The 22458-nt window shown below is 41.9% G+C and overlaps 1 protein-coding gene across 1 annotated transcript in view; it reads left to right on the top strand.

Annotated features, from left to right (window-relative positions):
* DCDC2 (doublecortin domain containing 2) overlaps positions 1-22212 on the top strand; it is a 137988-nt gene extending 115776 nt beyond the window's left edge. The window contains exons 8-10 of the mRNA XM_040967587.1: positions 4912-5012; positions 18219-18521; positions 22099-22212. Coding sequence (XP_040823521.1) covers positions 4912-5012; positions 18219-18521; positions 22099-22203 — 509 coding nt within the window. The 3' untranslated portion in view covers positions 22204-22212. The remainder of the gene's footprint in view (positions 1-4911; positions 5013-18218; positions 18522-22098) is intronic.
* Positions 22213-22458: the final 246 nt, after the last annotated feature.

Here is a 22458-nt window from a genome sequence, read left to right as displayed (position 1 = left end):
ATTATACTAGTGCTTATTAAAAATGTTACTTTGGGGCCTGGCACAGTGGCCTAGCAGCTAAAGTCCTCACCTTGAATGTGCTGGGATCCCATATGGGTGCCGGATCTAATCCCTGTAGCCCCACTTCCCATCCAGCTCTCTATTTGTGGCCTGGAAAAGCAGTCAAGGACGGCCCGAAGCCTTGGGATCCTGCACTCTCTTGGGAGTCCCGAAGGAGGTTCCAGGCTCCTGGTTTCAGATTGGCTCAACTCCAGCCAATGTGGTCACTTGAGGAGTGAATCATAGGATGGAAGATCTTCTCTGTCTCTCCTCCTCTCATATATCTGACTTTGCAATAAAAATAAATAAATCTTAAAAAATATTACTTTGAAGAAGTCTTAAAAGTGGCTAGAACTGTGACACAACAAAAGTTTGGAGATGTGAAGTCTATGGAAAAAAAGTCACTTAGTTGACAATGATAGTGGGTTAAGATTAAGAATTCTTATTTTTATGATAATCCCAAATGGCATTAAAACTAATTGGACTCTTATTGGAGGCTAAACACCTATATGGTGTATCTGTAATGGCACCTGTCATGCCTATAGGTGGCATCTCTCCTCAGCGATTTGTGGTTGGGATGTTTGATGTTGCATAGCAGTAGTTTCATAATCATTACATGTAATAATTATTTTGTTCTAGACTTACCAGTTCACTGTGCAAATTTAAATGAACAGTAAAAATAGAAAAGGGAAGTGGTGAGGTTTTAAAGTTCTTGAATCATAGTGCCTTTGATGAAATTTGCTTTTTGCCAGTTTATCCTGGGAATCTACTTTAGCAAGCAGGTGTTTTAAGTTTTCTTGCATGGATCACATCTTCAGTTGCCTTTTTACTATGGCCCCGATGGAAGGGAAATGCGTTCCTGCTGTGTCACTCAAATCCTCCCGCATTGTAGTGTGGCTCTTTTGTCAATCCTTTTATGTCATGTGATTTTAATGTTCTGACATAAGGCTTGATGTACTTTTCAACATTCACATTGTTCCACTGATCTGTAGGTTCCCTGATGGAAAGCTATACACATGTGAATTCTATTACAAATGATAGTTTGTAGGCAATGCGCAAAGCTTGGTGTTTGTATAATGCTTTGCCTTGTTTTCAGTGTGGCTGACGTTATGCTAGAAGCAGGATTCGCTAACACAGGAGTTGTTGTCTTATGCTGTCCCTCAGTCTGTGATTTCATGGGAGGATGCAGAGCTAGTAAAAGGAAGTTGATAAAACATAAGCTTGATTCCAGGATAAAGGAAGTTTATGAGATAAAGGAGTAGTGCAAAGGAGTTAGTGTTGTTGATTGTGAGGTTGGGGTGAGAGACCTTGATAATTGACTAGGATTTGAAGCACAAGTAAGACTCCAACAGGCAGTCCACAGGAGCAGTGTGGAGCAGAGGAATGGGGCATAAAATAACACAGTGGTTCTGTCACATGATTGCACATGGACCGTGATTGAAGCCATTCTTGTGATGGGGAGGCTTTGTGTGTGATTAAGATGTGGCTGAGGGAATGTCAAGGGGATTGAAGAGGCAGCACATTCATGCCTGCATGTCTCAACACATGGCTGTTAAAATTACTGAGATATAAGACAGCATGGACAGAGGCTGGGGTTAGTGATGTTTCCTTTAAAGTGAGCAATCGAAGAAGCTGAGGATAAGAATGAGTTAATTGTATGGAAACTAGAATGCCAGCAGGCCCAGAGATTGTGAAGGAAGAAGGAATTAAACCTGGGTGGCTGGCGTGAGGGGTGAGAGTGGAGAGGCCGTAGAATGGGACCATCCACACATATGTGAGAGGTTCGGCCTGGGATTTGTCTTTTGTCTTGCCCATCAGTGAAGGCTCATGAAGACCTCTTGTGTGCAGTGAGTGCACTGTGTCTGCATTTGTACATGGAGAGAAGCATTCCATGTCTTTGTGGTCTCTGTCCTCGAGAGGCCCAGCCCCCAAAGAGTGGCCATGGTAATTCCCAGAGTGACTGTAGTGCAGTAGATCTGAATACATGCTTGTGTTTACCAGTCCACCCAACAACACAATCTACCCTCTTCACTTAAAAACTCCCATTTTCATTATTCATTGTTTTCCTTTCATTACAGCAATGAAAACATCATCACCTGTATCAATTTGTTATTTCTTTTGAAGATTTATTTAATTTTTAAGATTGGAAAGTCATATTTACAGAGAGAAGGAGAGACAGAGAAAAAGATCTTCCATCCACTGGTTCACTTCCCAAGTGGCCGCAATGGCTGGAGCTGATCTGATCTGATCTGAAGCCAGAAGACAGAGCCTCTATGGGTCTCCTATGTGGGTGCAGGATCCCAAGGCATTGGGCTGTCCCCAGCTGCTTTCCCAGGCTACAAGCAGGGAGCTGGATGGGAAGTGGGGCAGCTGGAATACAAACTGGTGCCCATATGGGATCCTGGCATGTGCAAGGTGAGGACTTTAGCTACTAGGCTATGGCACTGGGCCGATTTGTTATATTTTTAAGTAACATTTGATGACTTAGGAAAAGCTCATGATGTAATTTTAAAGTTAAATTTGATTTAGAAATTATGCATGTAACAAGATCCCAGTTTTATGAATTTGTATGTGTGTGTATGTTGGGGTAGGATGAAGAATCATCACCATGTTAGCCATGGCTACTGCTGAATTATTGAAGGTTAGCAGAATGTTTATTTTCTTCATGTCACAGATTTTTTGCAGTTGTTATGTATTATATAAATATAATAAGAGAAGTGTTTTATTTATTTATTTTTGATAAGCTTACATAGTTGATTAGGGTACAAAGGGTCAAGGGCTACAGGAAAGTGGGTAAGACCATTGTTTCCACACTAATATTGTAATTTTTCTCCTGTATGTGGGGTCAGGGGAGAATCAGAGAGAGAAGCCCCACCCAGCCTCCCACCCATCCCAGGTCCCCGATGTGGGGCATGCTCCGAGGGTCCTGCTCAAGCAGTTTTGATAGTTCAACAGTTCTGAATTGCGGCCAATCTCCACGTTCCAAGCATGATGAAATCTCTTCAGAATCCACTGGCTGACAGACGTCATGGTTGGGGTTCTGAGCTCTGCAGTTCAGTTGGAGGGATCTCCTACTCCTTGATTTTATCTGACATTTGTAATTTAAGTCCTACTGGGCTTTTTGTTGTCACACAGCAACTTTCCAGCTGTTCTCGCCTGTCTGGAAGGTGCTGTCCATTCCTAAGAATTCCTTTCAGGGCATCCTTCCCTCTGTGCTGCTCAGGAGGTGTCCCACACAGCCCAGTTCATTGACGTACGGCACGCTCCTCAGATCTGCCCACACACTGGTTTTTGTGTATTCTGTGTCCGTGCTCCTGGGGCTGAGCACTGCTCATTGGTCTCTGTGCTCTCTCTGTCCTTATGGGTGCCACTTTTCATTCCTCTACTCTTTCAGTTTTTTTTTTTTTTGGATGTGCTATGACTGACTGTAGTCATTTTGTGATGTTTCTAATACATATCTGGTTATTTATAGCTCTGCTCAGATACTGCTCAACGTTTCATTTGGATGTTAGTTTGAAGAGTGTATTATTCCCTGGGTATCTCTATATTTCTCTTTGTAGTGTCTGTATTAAGCAAGAGCAAAATGTCATCTGAAAAGTCATGTGTATAGGTTGTATTCTATTGAGGCTTGCATCTAAGTATGATTGTTATCTTTTAAGGCAATTTCAGAAGATAGAAGTGAATGTGAATGTTAGACACGTCCAGCTTTCCCCTCTGTCCTTCCTGTCTTTCCTTACCTTACTATTCCTTCTCAGCATCCACTACATTGTGCTGTAGATCCTGCCAGTTTTGGCATCACCTGAGCACACCTTATTGATGATGTATTTATCTGTCTCTTCACTGGACTGAGAGCAACTTGAGGGAACAGCCGTCAGTGCATTAATGCCTTAGGCTGCCCCGTTGGTCCCCATCATCTATAATGTATGATCGATCCTTCAAAAGCATCCAAAGATATTTTGATTTAATTAAGAGCTCCTTCATAACTTTGGCAATATGAAGCAGTATTCTGTGAAATGCATTAAATAACGACTCCGAGAAGCAAGCTCCTGTTAGAGAAAGACTTTAAAACAAAAGAATTAAAAAAAATTTTCACATTGCAAGGCTAATCAAACACTACAGCAGATTACCAAGGAAGGAGGTACAGTCTCCAGACCTGGGGAACCTTAAAATGTGGACAGAGGAAACGTCTGTGAGGATGGCTGAAGTGTAAAACCTGTCTCGAGGCAAGCAGATAGACAGAATGATAAATGATTCTGTGGCCTACAGAGAGAAAGCTGAGGGGAGACATTAAAACTGCTCCAAGTGTGGAAAAAAGCATTTCCTGAGAGCTTCGTTGCTTGGAGCTGTGGGTCACATTTTATAGTTAAGGACTCGGCATCAGGGATTGTGAAGATCTTGTGGAAATCTGTAAAATAAGTGACATCGATTTTTGCATGTGTGTGAGATGAGGATGTCAGCTTCAAGGTTCTGATGTAGAAAGTTAACTTTGATCTGAGTCCAGTTAGAATTCCTCAGTTGTGTGTCATTCTCAGGGAAGGCACCATGTGACACTGCTGTTTCGTGGACAGCAGGGGAGAACCCAGATGTTAGCTGTGAAGTTATTCCCCCTCTCAGTGCTGGAGTAGGCAATGCTGTTAAGTTGGAACTAATAGGGTGATTGGCAGTTTGGGACAAAGACCTGTTCCTCTGGGTCAGCCTTGATTTGATCCATGCCAATGTAAGAAGAACTGCAGACCTCTGTATGGAGGGTGGGACTACCCTAATCCTGTCAGAATTACCTTACCAGTCGTTTGACTGTAATGTGAAGCTTAAGCCACACGATGTCGCAATTGGATTTTGATTTTCACCATGTGCTTTGTCTCCCAATAATAGATGAAGGCATTTTCAAAGCTGGAGCTGAGCGGTCCGAAATGAGGGGGGCAGCAGAAGTTCAAGAGGATGAGGATACTCAGGTGGAGGTTCCAGTTGACCAGGTAATCTTACCGTCAAGCATAAACGTAAACTGAATTCTTTCAGGTTCTGTGCTATCAACTGTTTCTGTATTTGTATTAGTGAAACCCTCTCAGGTGCCGTGTGACTACACCTTATAAAGAAGAAAACTAGGGTAGGCATTTAGCCTTATGGTTAAGATGCCTGAGCCCCATATTGAACATCAGAGTAGCTAGGTATGAGTCCCAGTGCTGGCTCTCAATGTGAACTTCCTGCTAGCACAGACTCTGGGAGACAGCAGTTGACAGCTCACGTAGGTAGGTCCCTGCCACCGACATGTGGAACCCATGTTGAGTTCTTGGATTCTGTCTTCTGCCTGACTCAGCCTCAGCCATTGCAGGCATTGGCATGATGAGCCTGTGGTTGGAACTCCCTGCCCCCACCCATCATGGTCTTTCAAACACAAAAAGTAGAGCATCCTTTAGTTCTTCCTAATATCCCCATAGGAACCAGCATCAGGACCGAGTCTTGTCAATATGGGAAATGGCATGTCTTCAGTGTGACACAGAAGAGCAAGATGGGGTGAAGTTAGAATGAGGTGCAAGGAAGCAGGAAGTCTGACACTAGAGTATTTGAGGTTTGAGATTGGCTTGAGGTTTTTGTCAAGAAAAAAAAAAGCCTTCATTTAGAAAAACATTATATTTTTTTTAAGTGTCATGGCATTTTCTCCTTTAGAGTCCTGGAAATTATTGTGGTTTGCATTTGTTTTTCATAATGGGATTGCTTATTTAAGTACAATTTAAATATTTGTTATGTGAGTGTTGATGTTCTATCTTGGGTCAGTGGGACACTGTCCCTTGTGGAACACTGTTCTTGTGGACACACGTGCACTTACAGAAGTGATTGAGTCATGTTACTTCTGGCTAGGTGATGCAACAGATAGAAGTCAACTTCTGACATGTAATTTAATAGGCATTCTCCCAATTCTTGGTGGAGGATTGGAGTCTGTGTGAGTAGGGAAACACTAATCTCACACTCAGGGGAACCACAAGGAGGCACTGGGAATTGCCACTTGTCCTCTGCCCATCATGTGATATTTCCTTTTCTAAAAGCAAATTTCACAATCCAGAGAATTGTACAGATGATCTTCTCGACTGTATTTGCCTTTAACAATGTGGCAGGGCCATTGCTGTTTGATCATTCCACAAGCGTTTTCTGCAAGCATTGTCTTCCTGATGAACCCAAGGTGCTAAAAATCACACCAATTTCAAAAAATCCTATTTGTTATCAAGGATTAGCTATAACTAATAGCTTTTCATAAATTCCAGTTATGGTTATTATTTTTTCCTGAGGGAAAATGAAATTTTAAGTCTTCTGTTAAAGCTATAATTAAATATTACATTTTAAAACAAAAAGAGTAGTCATCACTTATATGCAATATCTAATAGCTGCAAAAACCAAGACTAATTTATATTCCAAAGTCAAAATGCCAGATAGCAAGAGAAAAATCATAGCATTATTAACAAAAAGAGACATTTCTGTATTAATCACTTATTAACAACTTGTAGCATCTGTGACAGGTGTGTGACAGGTATTTTTTAAATCAGCTTTTATGTTGCTAAGGCAGGGAGAACTGATAATACTGGAACAGCTTTGCTTCATGTCTGCAGAACATGGTACCCTGTTCGACTTGTGAGTGCTAGCTTATCAAAACACAAGCCCACAAGAGTGGCTGAGAAATAGACTGGCAGAAGCTAGCCCATGCCAGCCAGCTGATGTCAGCTCAGAAGAAAGAAAGCCAAGCAGGAGAGGAGCAGAGGTGCCTCCTTGCTTGACTCTTTTGTTCATGGGATTGGGACTGCCTGGTATGTTTGGCCCATGGTGTTTAAGTGGTCACATCTTAGAGCATTCTCCTTATGGTCTGGTGACATTAAGCATAGCAAGAAACTGAGTGATTGTGGGGAGGAGACAGAATCAAACCCGTCCATCTTAGGTTCATTATAGGAAGGGTGTCCCTGGATCACAACCCAGTCAATACCTGTAGCAACCGATAGCTATCATTTATTAAGTATCTATAATCCCATAAGGTAGATTTGATCATCCTCATTTTATATTTAAATGTCAAGCGGAAGTAAGCTCCTGTAGGTGGGATAATTTGCATTGCATTGCTGTCCTCTCTCAGGGGTGGGGATCCTTTATTTTTCTTCCATGAGCCATTTGGATAGCCGCATCTGTGGACCATGCAAAAGTATCAGCTTAAAAATTAGCATGCTAGAGATTTATTGAATATTAAGTCCTGCCTGTGTTACCTTGGCAGGACCGGACCAGATGATTCTGTGGGCATTGTACGTCCCGTGGGCTGGGCATTCCCAACCCTTGCATGAGATTTGAAAGTAGGTCTAACTTCAAAGCAGGGGAGAGTGGCCAGTGGGAAAATAAAGCCAGTTATGAACCAGGGAAGGAAAAATCCCCGCATGAGACAGGAAGTGTTATCATTATACACTGTTTGGCTGACTCCTGGGCTGTTGGCTGAGAGTCATAACTTCTTGTCATAAATGTCCCTTGTTTTGGTTTTAGTCAAAGGGACATGAAGGGTGTGTGTGTGTGTGTGTGTTTAAATGCTATGTTTTGTTTGTCTAGGTTGTTCATCCTTCTTGCAAAGATTGCCCTGTCTGAGCCCCCATCATTGGAGACTGGCTCCTGTGCTTCTGCACATCTCGGGATCAGAGCCCCTGACTACCTTAACACTGAAAAAGACAATTGCTCCCTGGGAGTGAGTCTGCCTCCAAGGGAAGGGTTGGCAATTTCTGGGGACACTTTGGTTGTTGCAACAGGAGAGGGTGATTGGCATCTCGTGGGACTGGTGGGGATGCTTCTGTCTTGAGATTCACATGCCTACCCTTGTAGTGAAGTTACCCAGTCCCAAGTATCAACAGGGCTGAGGCTGACACCACGCTCTGGGGTGAAGACCAGGCGTGCTTACTCTCCAGGATAGTAACTATACCATCTCCTACAAAGCTCAGGCTGGCTTACTACTCGTTGTAAACTATTTGATGCCAAAGAAGTGCACACCAAAGACAGGTTTAAATGATTCACCTTGACTTAAAGTATCTTTTACCAAAATATAGATATTTCTGTAAAAGAGATTGGAGTTCCCTAAGTCCTGGGAAATGCAAACCACATGTGTATTACGCAGTCTTTATGTTCTTGTCTTACAGGGATTGGGCCTTAGGTGTAAATGGTGATATTCTGGCCACTGCTGTTACCATGAGTGATGAAGTCCTTTGCTTTTGACCCCATGATTCATGTCTTCTGCCAGCATCCAATAAGCTGGGGCAAGCTAACATGTTAGGGTTGCTTGCAAGTAGGGTAAATTTCAGGTCCTTCATAATCCTTGATAGCCCCGATTCAACCATTCAGCATGTGTGTTTGTGTATGTGTGTATATTTGCATGTGTGGGTGATGGGACATTATGGACTAATTCCAGCTGAGAAAGAAGACTATGTCATGAAGTACACATTCTTTTCATTAGTTGGAGATGTTGCTGATGATGGACCTAGTGCTGCTTCCAAACCTGTGGGACCAATAAAGAATTTTCACATTCTCATTTACAGTTGAAGAGGCCAGAACACATCTATTTTCTTGGCATGGGGTTTGAGTGTACTATGATACTTTTTAAAATGATGTTTTTCTGGGGGTGGGGGGGTCCCAGCGTGGTGGCTCAGTGGCTAAGTTCATCAGCTTCGCTGTGCCAGGGTCTAATATGGGCACCAGTTTGTGATTTGGCTATTTTGCTTCCCACCCAGCTTCCTGCTTGTAGCCCAGGAAAGCAGTAGAGGATGGTCTAAAGCCTTGGGACCCAACAGCCATGTGAGAGACCTGGAGGAAGCTCCTGGTCCTGGCTCTGGATCAGCTCAGCTCTGACCCTTGTGGCCACTTGAGGATTGAACCAATGGATGAAAGATCTTTTTCTATGTCTTTTCTTCTCTCTGTCAATCTGCCTTTCCAATAAGAATAAAGTAAATTTAAAAAGTAATGCTTTTTCTGTCTTAGAGGCAGGAGGAGACAAAATAAGAGGAAAAGGAAGGGGGAAGGGATTAAGGAGGAGTCTGAGAGGAAACAGAAAGAGAGAGAGGGGGGAGAAAGAAAGACACCTCTTGAATCCTCCGGTTCGTTATCCAAATGTCTGCACTCTTTGGAAATGGTTTAGGCTAAAACCAAGAGCTTCTTCCAAGTGTGTAGAAGGAACCCACGCATTTGAGTCATCACTTGGTGTCTCATGGATGCGCATTATTCGGAAGACAGAGTCAGGAGGGGAACTGGGACTCTAGACCATGCTCTAATTTAGGCATCCCAGGTGGCATCCTGACTGCTGCCCCAAATGCCTGCCCTGACTATGACTTCCACAGTGAGCAAATCAGTGGAGGATGATGGCTCAGTAGCCCCATGCCAAAAGCGGAGGTTTTCAGGTTCCCGTGTGAATGCCATGCCTGGGAACGTGTAGGACTTAAAAGGGCCCATGTGAGCCAGCTTCTAGCAGAGTTTGACTAAAACTCCATGCCACTTCTTTTTGTATAGGATCAGATCTCTGAATATAATCACTCTTTGTAGGTTTTTGTGCCTTCAAAGCACATATAAACCCTTCTTTCTTTGTGAAAATAAGCCTCTGAAAGCTGAAAACAAAAAGCAGTACTTAGCTATTATAAAAAATTGAAACTGATTATTTCAAAACACCTCATTCAACTTGGGTAGGAGATGATTTTAGTTTCCATGGGAACAGAAATAAAAATGGGTGTGATAACTTCTGTATTTTCAACCTCCCAGCCTGTTCTTGAACACAAAATGCGCGGAACATCTTCTGTCCCCCAACCTGTAACAGATTCACACATTTTCCCAAACTCCTGGTGCAGGAATGGGCATGCCAGAGAACCTTTTCATTTTTATTGGTTCTGATCTCAAGTTTCTCCATCCACTATATTTTGGTGAGAGAATGGGGAGTAGGTGGGAATGAGGAGGGATGGAAAGGTTAATTAGAGGCCCTTGACTATACAATCTTTTTAACTTGGGTTATTATTTCAGATGGAAAAGGTCTTAAACATAAAAATGTATCCTTCAGGAATTCTGATGTCAACATAAGAAATACCAGCATTTACTTTTGGGATTCCGGGGCGGGCTGGGCATTAGCTTTTGTGTCTGTGCACGTGTTATTCCTTGCTTCTGGATTGCAGTGTTTCTGTTACTGTCAGAGGCATGATATGAGCCTAAAAGGGCAATTCATCTGGGCAGTCCCATCTGTCTGTGGAAACACATTCCGAGTAATAGATGCTTTTGATATTCTGTGGCTTATTTTCATGTGATTTCCATATTCCACCTTCTTTCCCCTTAACACTTGAGAATCCCTGGTTAACCTCAGTAATGGCATGCATATTCTCTAGAAAACTTGAATACTGGTGTTGTTCCTGCTCGGATGAAGCCAGGGTAACAGCTAGCAGACCTCTTTCATTTTGCCATAGATATCTGCCATTTTCTGAAATTGCCAGCTATAGAATCAGTAGCAAGAAATGCATGTAGGCAGATTCAGGCAAAATGCATACAAAATGACAATACTGGTATTGGGTTAGGAAGAAAATATGATATAGGTTTCCTAGTAAGTATTTAAAGTACTTTCCTATGATAAAAGTGCTTTCTCAAAAGGTCAAACTCAGAATTGTCTTAGAAAAGCTTTCTGTTTAAGGACATAAATGTTATAATACATATGTGTGATATATCCATTAGTATGGCTGCACCCTGGCCTTACACCAGAGAGTCTGTGAGCCTGGGATCATTGAAGTTCAACTGACTTGTGAAATCCATATTATACTCTTCTCCTCCTCCTCCTTCTTTTGTAAAAAATATTATTGTTTGAAAGGTACAATGATAGAGGGAGAAACAGAGGGAGTGGTGTATGTATGCATGTGTGTGTGTGTGTGACACAAAGAGATCAATTGATTAATTTCCATCTAATGGTTCACTCTTTGAATGACTGCAGTGGCTGGGGCTAGGCAAGGCTGAAACCAGGAGCCAGGAACTCCATCCTGGTCTGCTGTATAGGTAGCAAGGACCAGATACTTCAGCCATGCTCTGCTGCTGCCCCTGGCACATAAGCAAGAAGTTATATTAGAAATGGAGCAGTTGGGACTTGAACTGCCCCTCAGATATGGGATGCTACATTGCAGGAAGCAGCTCATTGCACTGTGCTAAAGCGCTGGTCCTCTTATATTCTTACGCACATGAATTCAATGGGTGTTTCAAGTCAAGCAGAATGAATAGCCCCTTTTGACTCCAGATAAACCTGAATATGCATTGTAAAGACTGGTGCTACACTATTATAACTCTTAGGTAGGGACTCCTGAAGTTTCAGGAAACATGTCTTCTCTGTTTCTCTTAAAATCGTAGTCACAGATCAACTGAAGTTTGACCTCAATGTTACAGGAAAGGACTGCACAAATAGTAAAAAAAAAAAAAATGTCATTTACTGCTTCTCAAGTAGTGTGTTTCTTTTTTTATGACATTGATTAATAATCAGTGGCATGATGATGTAACTGCAGTCAATCCTGTAAAACTATCTTGAGGGCCAAGTTGACAGTTGGACCTTTTATTTTCTTCTAAACTTTTAATAAATTCATAGGTTTAAAGATTGAGTGTAGCCTTCATTTAAAAAGGCATTTTCCCCTATGGCATTATTACAATGAGAACTTTTAACCAAAATTATTTTTTTTTATGAAGCGAACAATCGTGATCCTACTGTGTGATACTTGAATATTACCTGGAGCTCATAAGCTTTATCATCTCCAGGATCTGCACTAAATGCTCTCTCCAGGTGATGAGCGAGTCCTGGTGCAGAGGACACTAGGCTGAACACAACTGTCACTGGGTTAGTATTGAGCTATTCCTTTGTTCCACACACTCGTTATTTGGGGCAATACTTAATGTAGTTCAAGTGTTAAAAAGGAATTCAAATCTTACGAAGTTTGGGACAAGTCCACCTAACTATCCCTGCTGCAGTTTCCTTTTCTGTCAATGGGAATGCTAGTAGTAGTTTTTGGGTTTTTTTTTTTCTAAGTAATCATGGTGAGGTTAATGTAAATACAGTCAGATACTTGAGGCGTGTGGACCCTAGTACCAGCGGCCTGGAGCGTGCTGAGTGACAGGAGCCTACCCTCTTGTCTGTGGTTTTGAGAAAGTGCACAGTTTAAGGAAGCACATGTGTCTGGGTTCTTCCTGCTGTGTCCTCACATTGCTGCTCCTTCGCTTTAAGAGCCATCTTGCATGCTCTATGGAACCAACACTGATGTTTGCTCCTTCCCATAGTTACCCCGAGAATTTTTTGAGACATCTATGAAACGGAAACTTATGTTCACCATATTCATATTCTATGTAAAAAGAGATCCACCATTGCATTTCTGATTAAAATGTTAAATGTAGTCACAGGTAGAGAGCGGTTTGAGGGAGCCAGGATAGTTTCATGATGTGATGGTAGTGACAGTGGTGGTGGTGGATAGGAGTGGCTCTGATAGTAGGGGCACAATCACTCTGTGTGAAGATGCCCAAATATTATAAATAAGGGTGTTACATGGCTGGGGGACTCAGGCTAGGCTGGGTCTCCTATCACTGCGACATCCAGCCAGTCCTCTTCTCTGTTAAGGAATGAACTTGCCTTTGTCTTTTGGAAATGAAGGGGATGGTAGAGTGAGTGCGAGGGAACATAAAGATGGGGTGATATGGGGGCAGGGGTGGTGGTGCTTGGGGACTGCCTTTGTTTGCCGGTCCTTGTCCTCACAGTCTTCGAGGATGGGAGTCTGAGATCCAGCAGTTGGCAGAGTGTCTCCCGAGGCATCCTGTGTGAGTCAGTGTCTGGATGTCCTCTTCCCCAGTGATGAAAGCAACCATTTCTGATGAGGACCACCCCAATAATCTCATCTTGACTTTATTGCCTCTTTAAAGACCGTGTTTCCAAACAGTCACATTCTGAAGTACTGAGCTAAGACTTCAGTGGTGTGGGAGGGGATTAGATTTGAGCCCTAAACTGAGAAAGTGGGATTTGTAGTTGATTCAGTACTGGTAAATCAATCCGAACAGATCAGAAGGACACTATGCGGGGAACAGAATGAGCCTTCAGAGTCCGTGTCTGCTAGAAAGAAACAAACAAGATTGTGTGAGGAAGTAGGCACGGGGCCCTCCCAGCCCAGTTCTCCTGCCATGTTCACCTATTAGTCATGGATAGGAGCTGGCCTTATCCAGGTTCCTGGTTACTGTGGTGACCAGATTTTCAACTCTCCAGGACCAATGACCTTCAGTGTGGACATTTATGTATGTATGTATGTATGTTTGTGTGATATAGATAGACGTTGTGTCTTACCATCCATATAAATCATGGCCAGCTGATTGGTTTTCCTGATACACGTTCGCATTCTCTGCGACAGAGATAGTTACACCTGCCAACAGGATGAGAAGATGAAATGAGAAGATGTATCTGAAAGTGCTTTGGGAAGTGCAATATGCCCTCTCCATGTCTGCCATGATTAGACCCCTTACTGGTTCCTGCCAACCTGTCATCCCAACTAAAGGCAGAGTCCTGTGTCAGCCAGGTGTGTGTGCTAATTTGAGAAGTCATCTTTGTTTAGGATCTTGGGAGCATATTTGTGTCATTCTTAAAACTAGATAGCAGTTCAAAAGCAGACAAACTGAAGCTATTGATTGTATGATAAATCTAGTGTGAAAAATGTATGCTAGCAATCTTAGAAGCAAAGAGCAAATGTAACTAGGACTGAATGCGATTAGCTTATGTAAATCAGATTAACCATCACTGTAGACCAGAAGTTGGGCATCAGGCTGCATTTTTGCTGTGTTAACTGATCAGGGCAACAGTCACTGTGTATCTTGGCATCACTTTTTTCTTTTGCCCCATATAAATGAGATTAGGAAGGAATACTGCTCTATGTATCTGACTGGATAATAAGTCCAATAGTGCAAATCTGTGCCAGAGTTTCCATCAGACCCCTTCTCACCTCTGTCCATTCAGTGGCCTGTGAAATAGTGATTATAACTCATGTGTGTGGAGTCAGCTCAGTTTTTAACACATAACTTCATTGGGTCCTTAGCATCCCCAGATCCTCTGGGGCACTCTGAAGCAAGGCGAGGCAGGTCCACTGTCCTGGGGCTGAAGTGGCCCATCTTTCCTCTGGACTGACTTCATTCTGCATAGTGCACTTAGCATTGAGGATTAATCTTTACTATCACAGCTACCAGCAGACTCCAGTGTTATCCTGGCCCTCCCCAGCACCATCCCTGGGCATGAAACCATCTCCAGAACTGTATGAAAATTGGCGTCTGCAAGGAGGGAGGCAGAGTCAGCCTTGACACCTAGTCAGTTCTCCTGTGTGAGTCCCCCTGCCAGGGCTGCTGTTGGTTCTGAGTGGTGTGTCTGCAGTGAGAGCAGATATGGGAGTTCAGCAAGTGTGGAGCCTACTCCGTGTTTCTGTCAAGGAATAGCTCCTTACTTGTGTGGACACCTGCCCGCTGGAGGCAGGAGGCCCTCCTCCCTAGCAGATTCTCACCATGATATGGATTTTATTTCTGTGTGTGGGTGTAGAATCCAGTGATCCTTGTGGGGACGATGTGATTGATGTCTACACTGGAAACATCTTTAATAATTGAATGCCTACTTCAAAGGAGATTATACCAAAAAGCACATTGCTTTTCATTTATTCATTACAGATCTGTCATAGCAGCGTTTGTTTTGCCCCGAATTGTAGTACTGTAGTAATAATAATTTTCATTCTAAATCAGGGTATTTTAAAGAATCATAAATCTTTTAACTGTTGCTATCTTATTTAAACTGATCAAATTGATACTTGATTACCATAATCTTGTATTTCTTTGAGGTAGCAAGTTGTGGCTTCACTTTATGAATCCTAAAATAACTGTATTGGAAAGCTTAATAGCAGTAATGGGATGAAAGCATAGCACTGCTTGTTAGTAGTGTTGGTGATGGTGCTGATCGCAGAACTCTGCCTTAGGGCCTGGTGTCCTTTTTCTTAAAAAGAGATTAGGCTGCATACCAACTCTTTGCATTGAAAGTACAATAAACAAGAATATGTGTTTGGAAATTAGAGAGAGGTAAGATTAACATACGTATAAAACTAAAAAAAAAAGCGACAATATTACCTTAATGGTTCTTAGGAATTCATAAATGCAGATGTCAAGAAAGAAAAGCTTTTTTTTTCTTGCTTAGACATAGTCATTTTAATAGCCTTTGGCAAGTACTTGTAATAATCATATCTAGATTCTTGAGCAATTACAGTTAGGTTTTCCATTTTTGTTATGAGTCTTTCACTTTAATTAAGAAATGCTGCATAAAATGAAAAGTTGCTCTGAATAAGCAAGTTAAGACGCAGTAACGATCAAAACAGTGGTCCAATTTTCAGAGATAATTTAAAAAGAAATCTGGTGAAGGAACTGTGCAGTGGATTGAGCCACTGCTTGCAATGCCAGACATATTGGAATACCAGCTCAAGTCCTGGCTGCTGCATTTCCCATCTCTCCATGTAAGTCCTCCTAAGAGGGCAAAGAAACATGGCTTGAGACCCTGCTACCCTGTGGGAGCCCCTGTGGGGCTCCAGGCTCCTGGCTTCAGCCTGGTCCAGCCCTGGTTGCTGTGGCCATCCAGGTAACAAATTAGCAAAGGGAAGATGGCTGTCATCTAGAGAAATTTATTGTCTCACTGGCCATTGGTGCCATAGTGTTTCTGAGAGTTTGTGATGTACTGTTCCAGGTACAACCCTAATGGACACTTCATGGCTCGTGCTGGTAGGATCAACAAGCTTTAACTTTAGGATAGTGTAAATCCATGTACAGTCAGTAGAAACTGTACTTAGAATTGTGACCTTGTGTTTTTTTCTGGGTGGAACCATGCATTGGTCTTGTGTGGTTATGCTCGGCAGCCACAGTGAGCACAGCTCCCTGTGGTCGTGAGAAGAGACAGCTGACATGCCCAGTAGTGTGCTGTGCTGTTAAGATAATGTATGTGATGCCTTCAGCTTGATTTTTCTTATTCAAGACATTTGGAATATTCTGTGTCTTGTAACTCAATACGCATTTTAGAATTTTTTTTCTAATTCTGTAAAAACTGTTATTGGTGTTTTGACAGGGATTGCACAGAATCTGTAGATTTGTTTAGGTAGTATAGGCTTTAATGATATTGATTGACTCACTCTGTGAGCAATGAAAAGTCTCCATTTTTTGTGTCTTTCAATGATTTCTCTCATCAATGTTTGATAATTTTCATTGTAGAGATCTTGAACTTCTCTGCGTAAATTTATTCATAAATATTTGATTTTTTGTGACTGTTGTGAATGGGATTTGTTTCTTGATTTATTCTTTTGTAAGTTCATCACTAGCATGCAAAAATGCTACTTTTGGGGATCTATTTTGACACCTGCAACTTTACTGAATTAGTTTACAAATTCTAGTAGCTTTTTGGTGAAGTGCTTAAGTTTTCCTGTGGATAACATCATGTCATCTGGGTACATGGACCATCCTCTGTTCCACTTTTGATGCCGTTTAGTTCTCTCTCCTCTCTAATTGCGCTCTCTCTTGCTAAAACTTTCAGTACTATACTGAGTGGCAAAAGTGGACATCTTTATCTTGTGCCAGATCTGAGGGGAAATACTTTCAGGTTTTCCTCAGTCAATATGATATCGGCCTTTATAATTTTGATAAATGTTCATTCTATACCTAATTTATGGGGTTTTTATTTTTTTTATCATAAAGAGGCTTTCAGTCTTGCTGAATGCTTTCTCTGCATCTGTTGAGATGATTGTGGCTTTTGTTTCTTTATTCTCTTGATGTTTGATTTATGAGGTTTATTGATTTGTGAATGTCCACCCTTAGATTTCTGGGATAGATTCAACTCTATTGTGATATATGATATTTTTATATGATTTCAGATTCAGTTTGCTAGTATCTTGTTGAGAATTTTTTTCTATAGTGTTCATGAGAGATGTGGGTCTATAGTTTTCCCTTTGTGCTGTGTTTTTCGAATTGATATGGAAGTAATGCTGACCCGGAGAAGCTCCTGGCTGCTAAGTGTGGATCAGCTCAGCTCCAGCCATTATAGCCATTTGTGGGGATAAACCAATGGATAGAAGACTTCTCTTTCCATCTCTCTCTCTCTCTGTAAAATCTACCTTTTATGCCTAGCATGACTGATCAGTTAATCCTTCCCTTGCAAGTGCCAGGATCCCATAGAGGTGCCAGATCACATCCCAGCTTCTCCACTTTCCATCCAGCTCTCTTGTTATGGCCTGGGAAAGCAGCAGAGGATAGCCCAATTCGTTGGGACTCTGCACCCATGTGGGAGACCCAGAGGCAGCTCCTGAGTTCTGGTTTTAGATCGATCAACTCCAGCCACTGCATCCATTTGGGAAATGAAACAGCAGATGGAAGATTTTTCCCACTGTCTCTTCTTCTCCCTGAAACCTGCCTTTGCAATAAAAATAAATATCTTAAAAATTTATACCTTTAAAATAAAACATTAAAAAAGACACAAGAAAATTATTTTTTAAAGGTAGCATGAGTTTGAGTTCCAAAATAAATACCTTGGAGAGAAAAACAATTTAGGTTCCAATCTTGACCAGGCATGCTCCCTAACTTTTGTGAAATTCAGATCCTTAATTTGTAAAATGGAAATATAATAATAAGACCTCAATGGAGGGCTAAATAAGTTGCAAAAAGTGCCATCATATGGCATATCATAGATCCTTAAATAAACAAAGAAATATCTTTCTCATTTGTTATGATCCATTCTTCTCCAAAGCATATTTCTTCCCTGCCATCAATAAAACAACAATGAGGGTGGAAGGATTTGTCCATGTTAACATCCCGACCTGTCCGTTTCCAACTGACTGATGTTCAAATTCTGGCTCTTCTGCAACCCAGAGTTCAACACTTGGCTGTCTGTGCCCTAGTTTTCTCATCTGTAAAGTGGGAATAACACCCCTGTCACAGGATTGTTGTGGGGATTAAATGAGGAGATATTTTTGAGGTGTGTCATTCTGTGGGTACTCAGTCAACTGAAGCACGTATGTATTGCCAAACATGCAAATTTGAATTTTACCTGACTCTGGTAATTATTATATTGCTGGTAATGTACACTAGAAAGTCTCTGTTACCCTTTCTTTTTGTATTCATTATTTCTTTTCATCTGTCAGAGGCCAGCAGAAATAGTAGATGAGGAAGAAGATGGAGAGAAAATGACCAAGGAAGAGGGACAGAAGGAAGACTTTGCGGGAATGAATGGTGATGTGGAAGGTGATGGTGAGAAACAGGCGACAGATGTCCCTGGGCAGGTTGAGGAGATCCCAGACACCAGTGAGGAGCAGGCAGCTCCTGCGCGGGTGAGCGGAGGCACTGACGAAGAAAATGGGGAGGAGCTGGAGCCGGTCAGCAGCGAGCCTCAGCCGGCAGCTGGTGAAGAAGGAAAGGCTCAAGGAGCTGGAAATGGACACGAGGAGGTATTTCTGTTCTTGTGCCTACTTGTGTGCCCACAGGAATATGTGTGTGTGTGTGCACTTCAGGAGTTACTCAAACACATATGACTTGTGCTGAAACCACTCAGGCTTGAATGGAGAGCTCTAACACCATTTAATCGTTTCATTGACCCCTTAAAGCCGGTTCCCTCTCTGACAGTCCATGTTTATTTTTCTGTTGTCCACCCATCTATCTCCTATCTCATGTTTCAAAAAAATTTTCTAAAGATTTCTTTTTTTTTAATTTTTTTAAAGATTTATTTTTATTTTTATTGGAAAGGCGGATATACAGAGAGGAGAGACAGAGAGGAAGATCTTCCGTCTGATGATTCACTCCCCAAGTGAGCACAACGGCCGATACTATGCCGGTCTGAAGCCAGGAGCCTCTTCCGGGTCTCCCACGTGGGTGCAGGGTCCCAAGGCTTTGGGCCATCCTCGACTGCTTTCCCGGGCCACAGGCAGGGAGCTGGAAGGGAAGCGGGGCTGCTGGGATAGAACCGGCACCCATATGGGATCCCGGGCGTGCGAGGCGAGGACCTTAACCACTGCGCCATGGCGCCGGGCCCAAGATTTCTTTTTTTAAAAGATTTTTTAATTGTACTTGAAAGGCAAGTTACAGAGGGAGAGACAGAGGTCCTCCATCTGCTAGCCCATTCCCCAAATGGCCCAGGGGACTTCTTGGCTTTCTAGATGCGTGATAACCTAGTTTCTAGTTTATTTAGTTCACCTAAAATGGAGTAGTTGATTTAAGCATTCACTGCATAAAGCACTTGTGTATTTAACAATGGCTGAATACAAGAGAACAAGTGGAGCAATGGCAAAGCACAGGATGGTCTCATGAGAGCCGGCATTATGGCTTAACAGAGAAAACCACTGTCTCTGATGCCAGCAGACCATATAGCTGCTGCTCTGAGTAGCCTGCTCCATTTCTCATCCAGTTCCCTGCTGAATTTCTTTGCAAGCAGCCAAAGGGGACCCAAGTACCTGAGTCCCCGAGTACATGGGAGACCTAGATGAAACCCCTGGACCTACCAGTTGCTGAGGCCATTTGGAGAGAGAGCCACTGGATGGAAGATGGACAACTTTTGCCTCTTACGCTCTGTCTCCTCCCTTCCTCTTTCTTTCCCACTGTCTCGAAATCTCCTTTTCAAATAGAATAAATCATTCTTTAAAAAATACTCTCATGGCTAGAACTCCATGCCTAGCGCAAAGATGTATGTAATCAACTGTAGAACATATACAGAATATTCCTAACATTTCAGTGAACACAACCAGGGTGTCTGCAGTTTCATCTTTTCTCAAAGTGACTTTAATTTCAGTTTTTCTCTGGTTTATTCTATAAGAATTTCCTTTTATATGGATCTGTGTGGTCCCTGGTATCATTTACTTAGCAAACTCAGCAGTAAGTATCAAAGAAAAGACCTTTGTTGTACTAGCCTTTGGTGAAAGTTTGTAGCATGAAATACAAGCACAGTTCTATTTGGGAGCAGATATAATATCCTAGCATGCATTTTGTTCGGTGGCCTAGCTTAATTCAATGTATGACCTAAATAAGATTTAACAAATGAATGGACTGCTTGTCCTTCCGTTTTCCATAAATACAACTTTAAATATAATCCTATAGTTTCCAACAACATGAGTGGACCTGGAAGACATCATGTTAAGTGAAATAAACCAGGTGCAGAAAAATAAATAATGCATAATCTCACTTATGTGTGGAATCTACAAAGGTTGACCGTGTAGAAGCAGAGAGTCAAAAGGTAATTACAAATGGCAGTGGATGGGGATTTGGAGCTGTTGGCCAAGAGACACACAGTTTAACTTAGGTAAGGGGTGACATTGTGAGGGCTCTATTGTACAGCCCAGGGATTCCAGGTAGTGACAGTGTGCTTTGTATGTTGAAATCCCTGAGTAACTTTTTAATTTTCTCTCAATAGGAAATATGCTAAATAATATCTAGGCTAATTAGACTGATTTAGCCATTATGATTTGTGTGTGTCTGTGTATATTTTGATTATACCATGAATATATGTAATTCTTATGTCCACTAAAATGAATTAAAAATAGGGCAGAAAAATAGATTTTTGATGGAATCTGGCATCAGTTAAGATCAAAGTTATATAATTGGGTAAGAGCCTGAAGTGCCAGTATCTGTGGAAAATATTGAGTCCAAATTTGCAGGGATGTAAATGAACATGCCTGATATGTGACTAGTTAAACATTTTAGGGATTATGCAAATGCCTTAAGACAAGTTGTTCATAAAGAAATTTGACTCCTGTACTGATGGATTTTATTCCACTTTCCGTGATCTGTGGAAAGGTGAGGTTAAGATAAGTGTATGTTTGTACAAAATGACTGAGAGTCATGCGTAGTGTTTTTGATGATATGTGTTTTCTGTGATCTTTTTTGAGGACTTTCCTATGTGTGTGAGTTTCAAATCTTTTGGTATGCCAAAGTAAACCTGAGTTTTAACTGCATTTCCTTTGAACTTTTTGAAGTACTCCTGCACTTTAAGCCTCTCAAATATATGAAGATCCAGATTTTTAATGAAATGAACTATTATATATTCATAAGCTTTTAAAAAGAATGCTTTTCTTATAGTGTGGCTACAAGTTTATCATGTGGCATTTGTCCCATGTAGCAGTTTTTGTACGAAGTGATATGTTTGTTGAACAGCTGTAAACACAGAAAATAGTAATCAGTTGACATGTATTGAGCCTGTGTTCAAGACACTATTAGAGATGTTCCACAAGGTAACACTACGAAGTAAGACATAGTCCCAGGGATGTATTTTTTTTTTCTCCTTGAATGCACGCATCATGGATTATGATTGTTTGTGGGAATTGGAACTGCTCTCCTTGTTCCCACTGGGGCCACTGTGGGGGCCATGGAGCTTCCAGGATTTTACCAGAGCAGAGTTTGAAGCCCAGTGCATCCTCCTTACTTCTCCAGATAGTGAGGGTTTTAAAGACCAGCTGCCAAGCAGACAGCATCATCAGCAACGCATGAGAAGGCCAAGCGGCCTGAACAGTGGTCGCTGTTGGAGGAAAGCTGCCCATGCACTTTTTTTTTCTGTCCTGCTCCTCTTTTCCTAATACTTGATAGCATTCCATATCACAGGGGCAGTGAAATCTGCGACACTAGGGGGAAACCAAGACACCAAAACCCTCAGGACTGGGACTGGATTAATGGGACAGGAAAGTTGGAACAACAGCAAATTCTGTCCTTTGCCTCTGAAACTGCTAAGCTGGAAAGGATAAATGTTCAAAGAAAAATTCCCAAGAGCAATAAGACAACCAGGGAGAGCAGTGACGCCTGTGGCATGGGAGATAGAGTGTGCCTGCAGAGCACAGGGTGGGTCACGGGCTCAGAAGGGGCTTCCGTCAAATACCGTGTTGAGACTAGAATATGTCCCTGGTCATGGTGGACTCAGCCAAGGGAACCGGAGGAGTGTTTCAGCTGAACATTCATACGGTCAAATCAAATATTCAGTAATATGTTTCTCAGTAGATTTTTCTTCTAAAGAACTAAATGCCTTTGCTTTGATCTCTTTCCTTTTAGGCTAATATAGATCCTCAAAGACCACCAAGGCCAGAAGTAAAGATCACAAGTCCACAAGAAAACGAAAGCAACGAACAAAGCAAGGACTATGCTGTCGTGGCATAGATGATTTTTTAAAAAATATATGGATTGCAAGAAAAGTGAAGGATTGCAATACTTGAATAATAAGTGCATAGTTATTGCTAAATGTGATGTGACAATATGGTTAAATACTACCTACTGCATTTTGAAATTACAGGCCTACTTGAAAGACTAGATAAACTTTAGTGGCTATGAAAGGAGAAATGGCTTACTTTTATGGCATGCATTTTTAAAAATAAGAAAAATGAAATAGGATGGACAGAGGAGAGTTTGTACTGG

This window comes from Ochotona curzoniae, unplaced genomic scaffold (assembly GCF_017591425.1).
Source record: "Ochotona curzoniae isolate NIBS_2020 unplaced genomic scaffold, NIBS_Ocur_1.0 scaffold_461, whole genome shotgun sequence".
Taxonomy (NCBI): domain Eukaryota; kingdom Metazoa; phylum Chordata; class Mammalia; order Lagomorpha; family Ochotonidae; genus Ochotona; species Ochotona curzoniae.
This window is presented reverse-complemented; position numbering and strand designations above follow the sequence as displayed.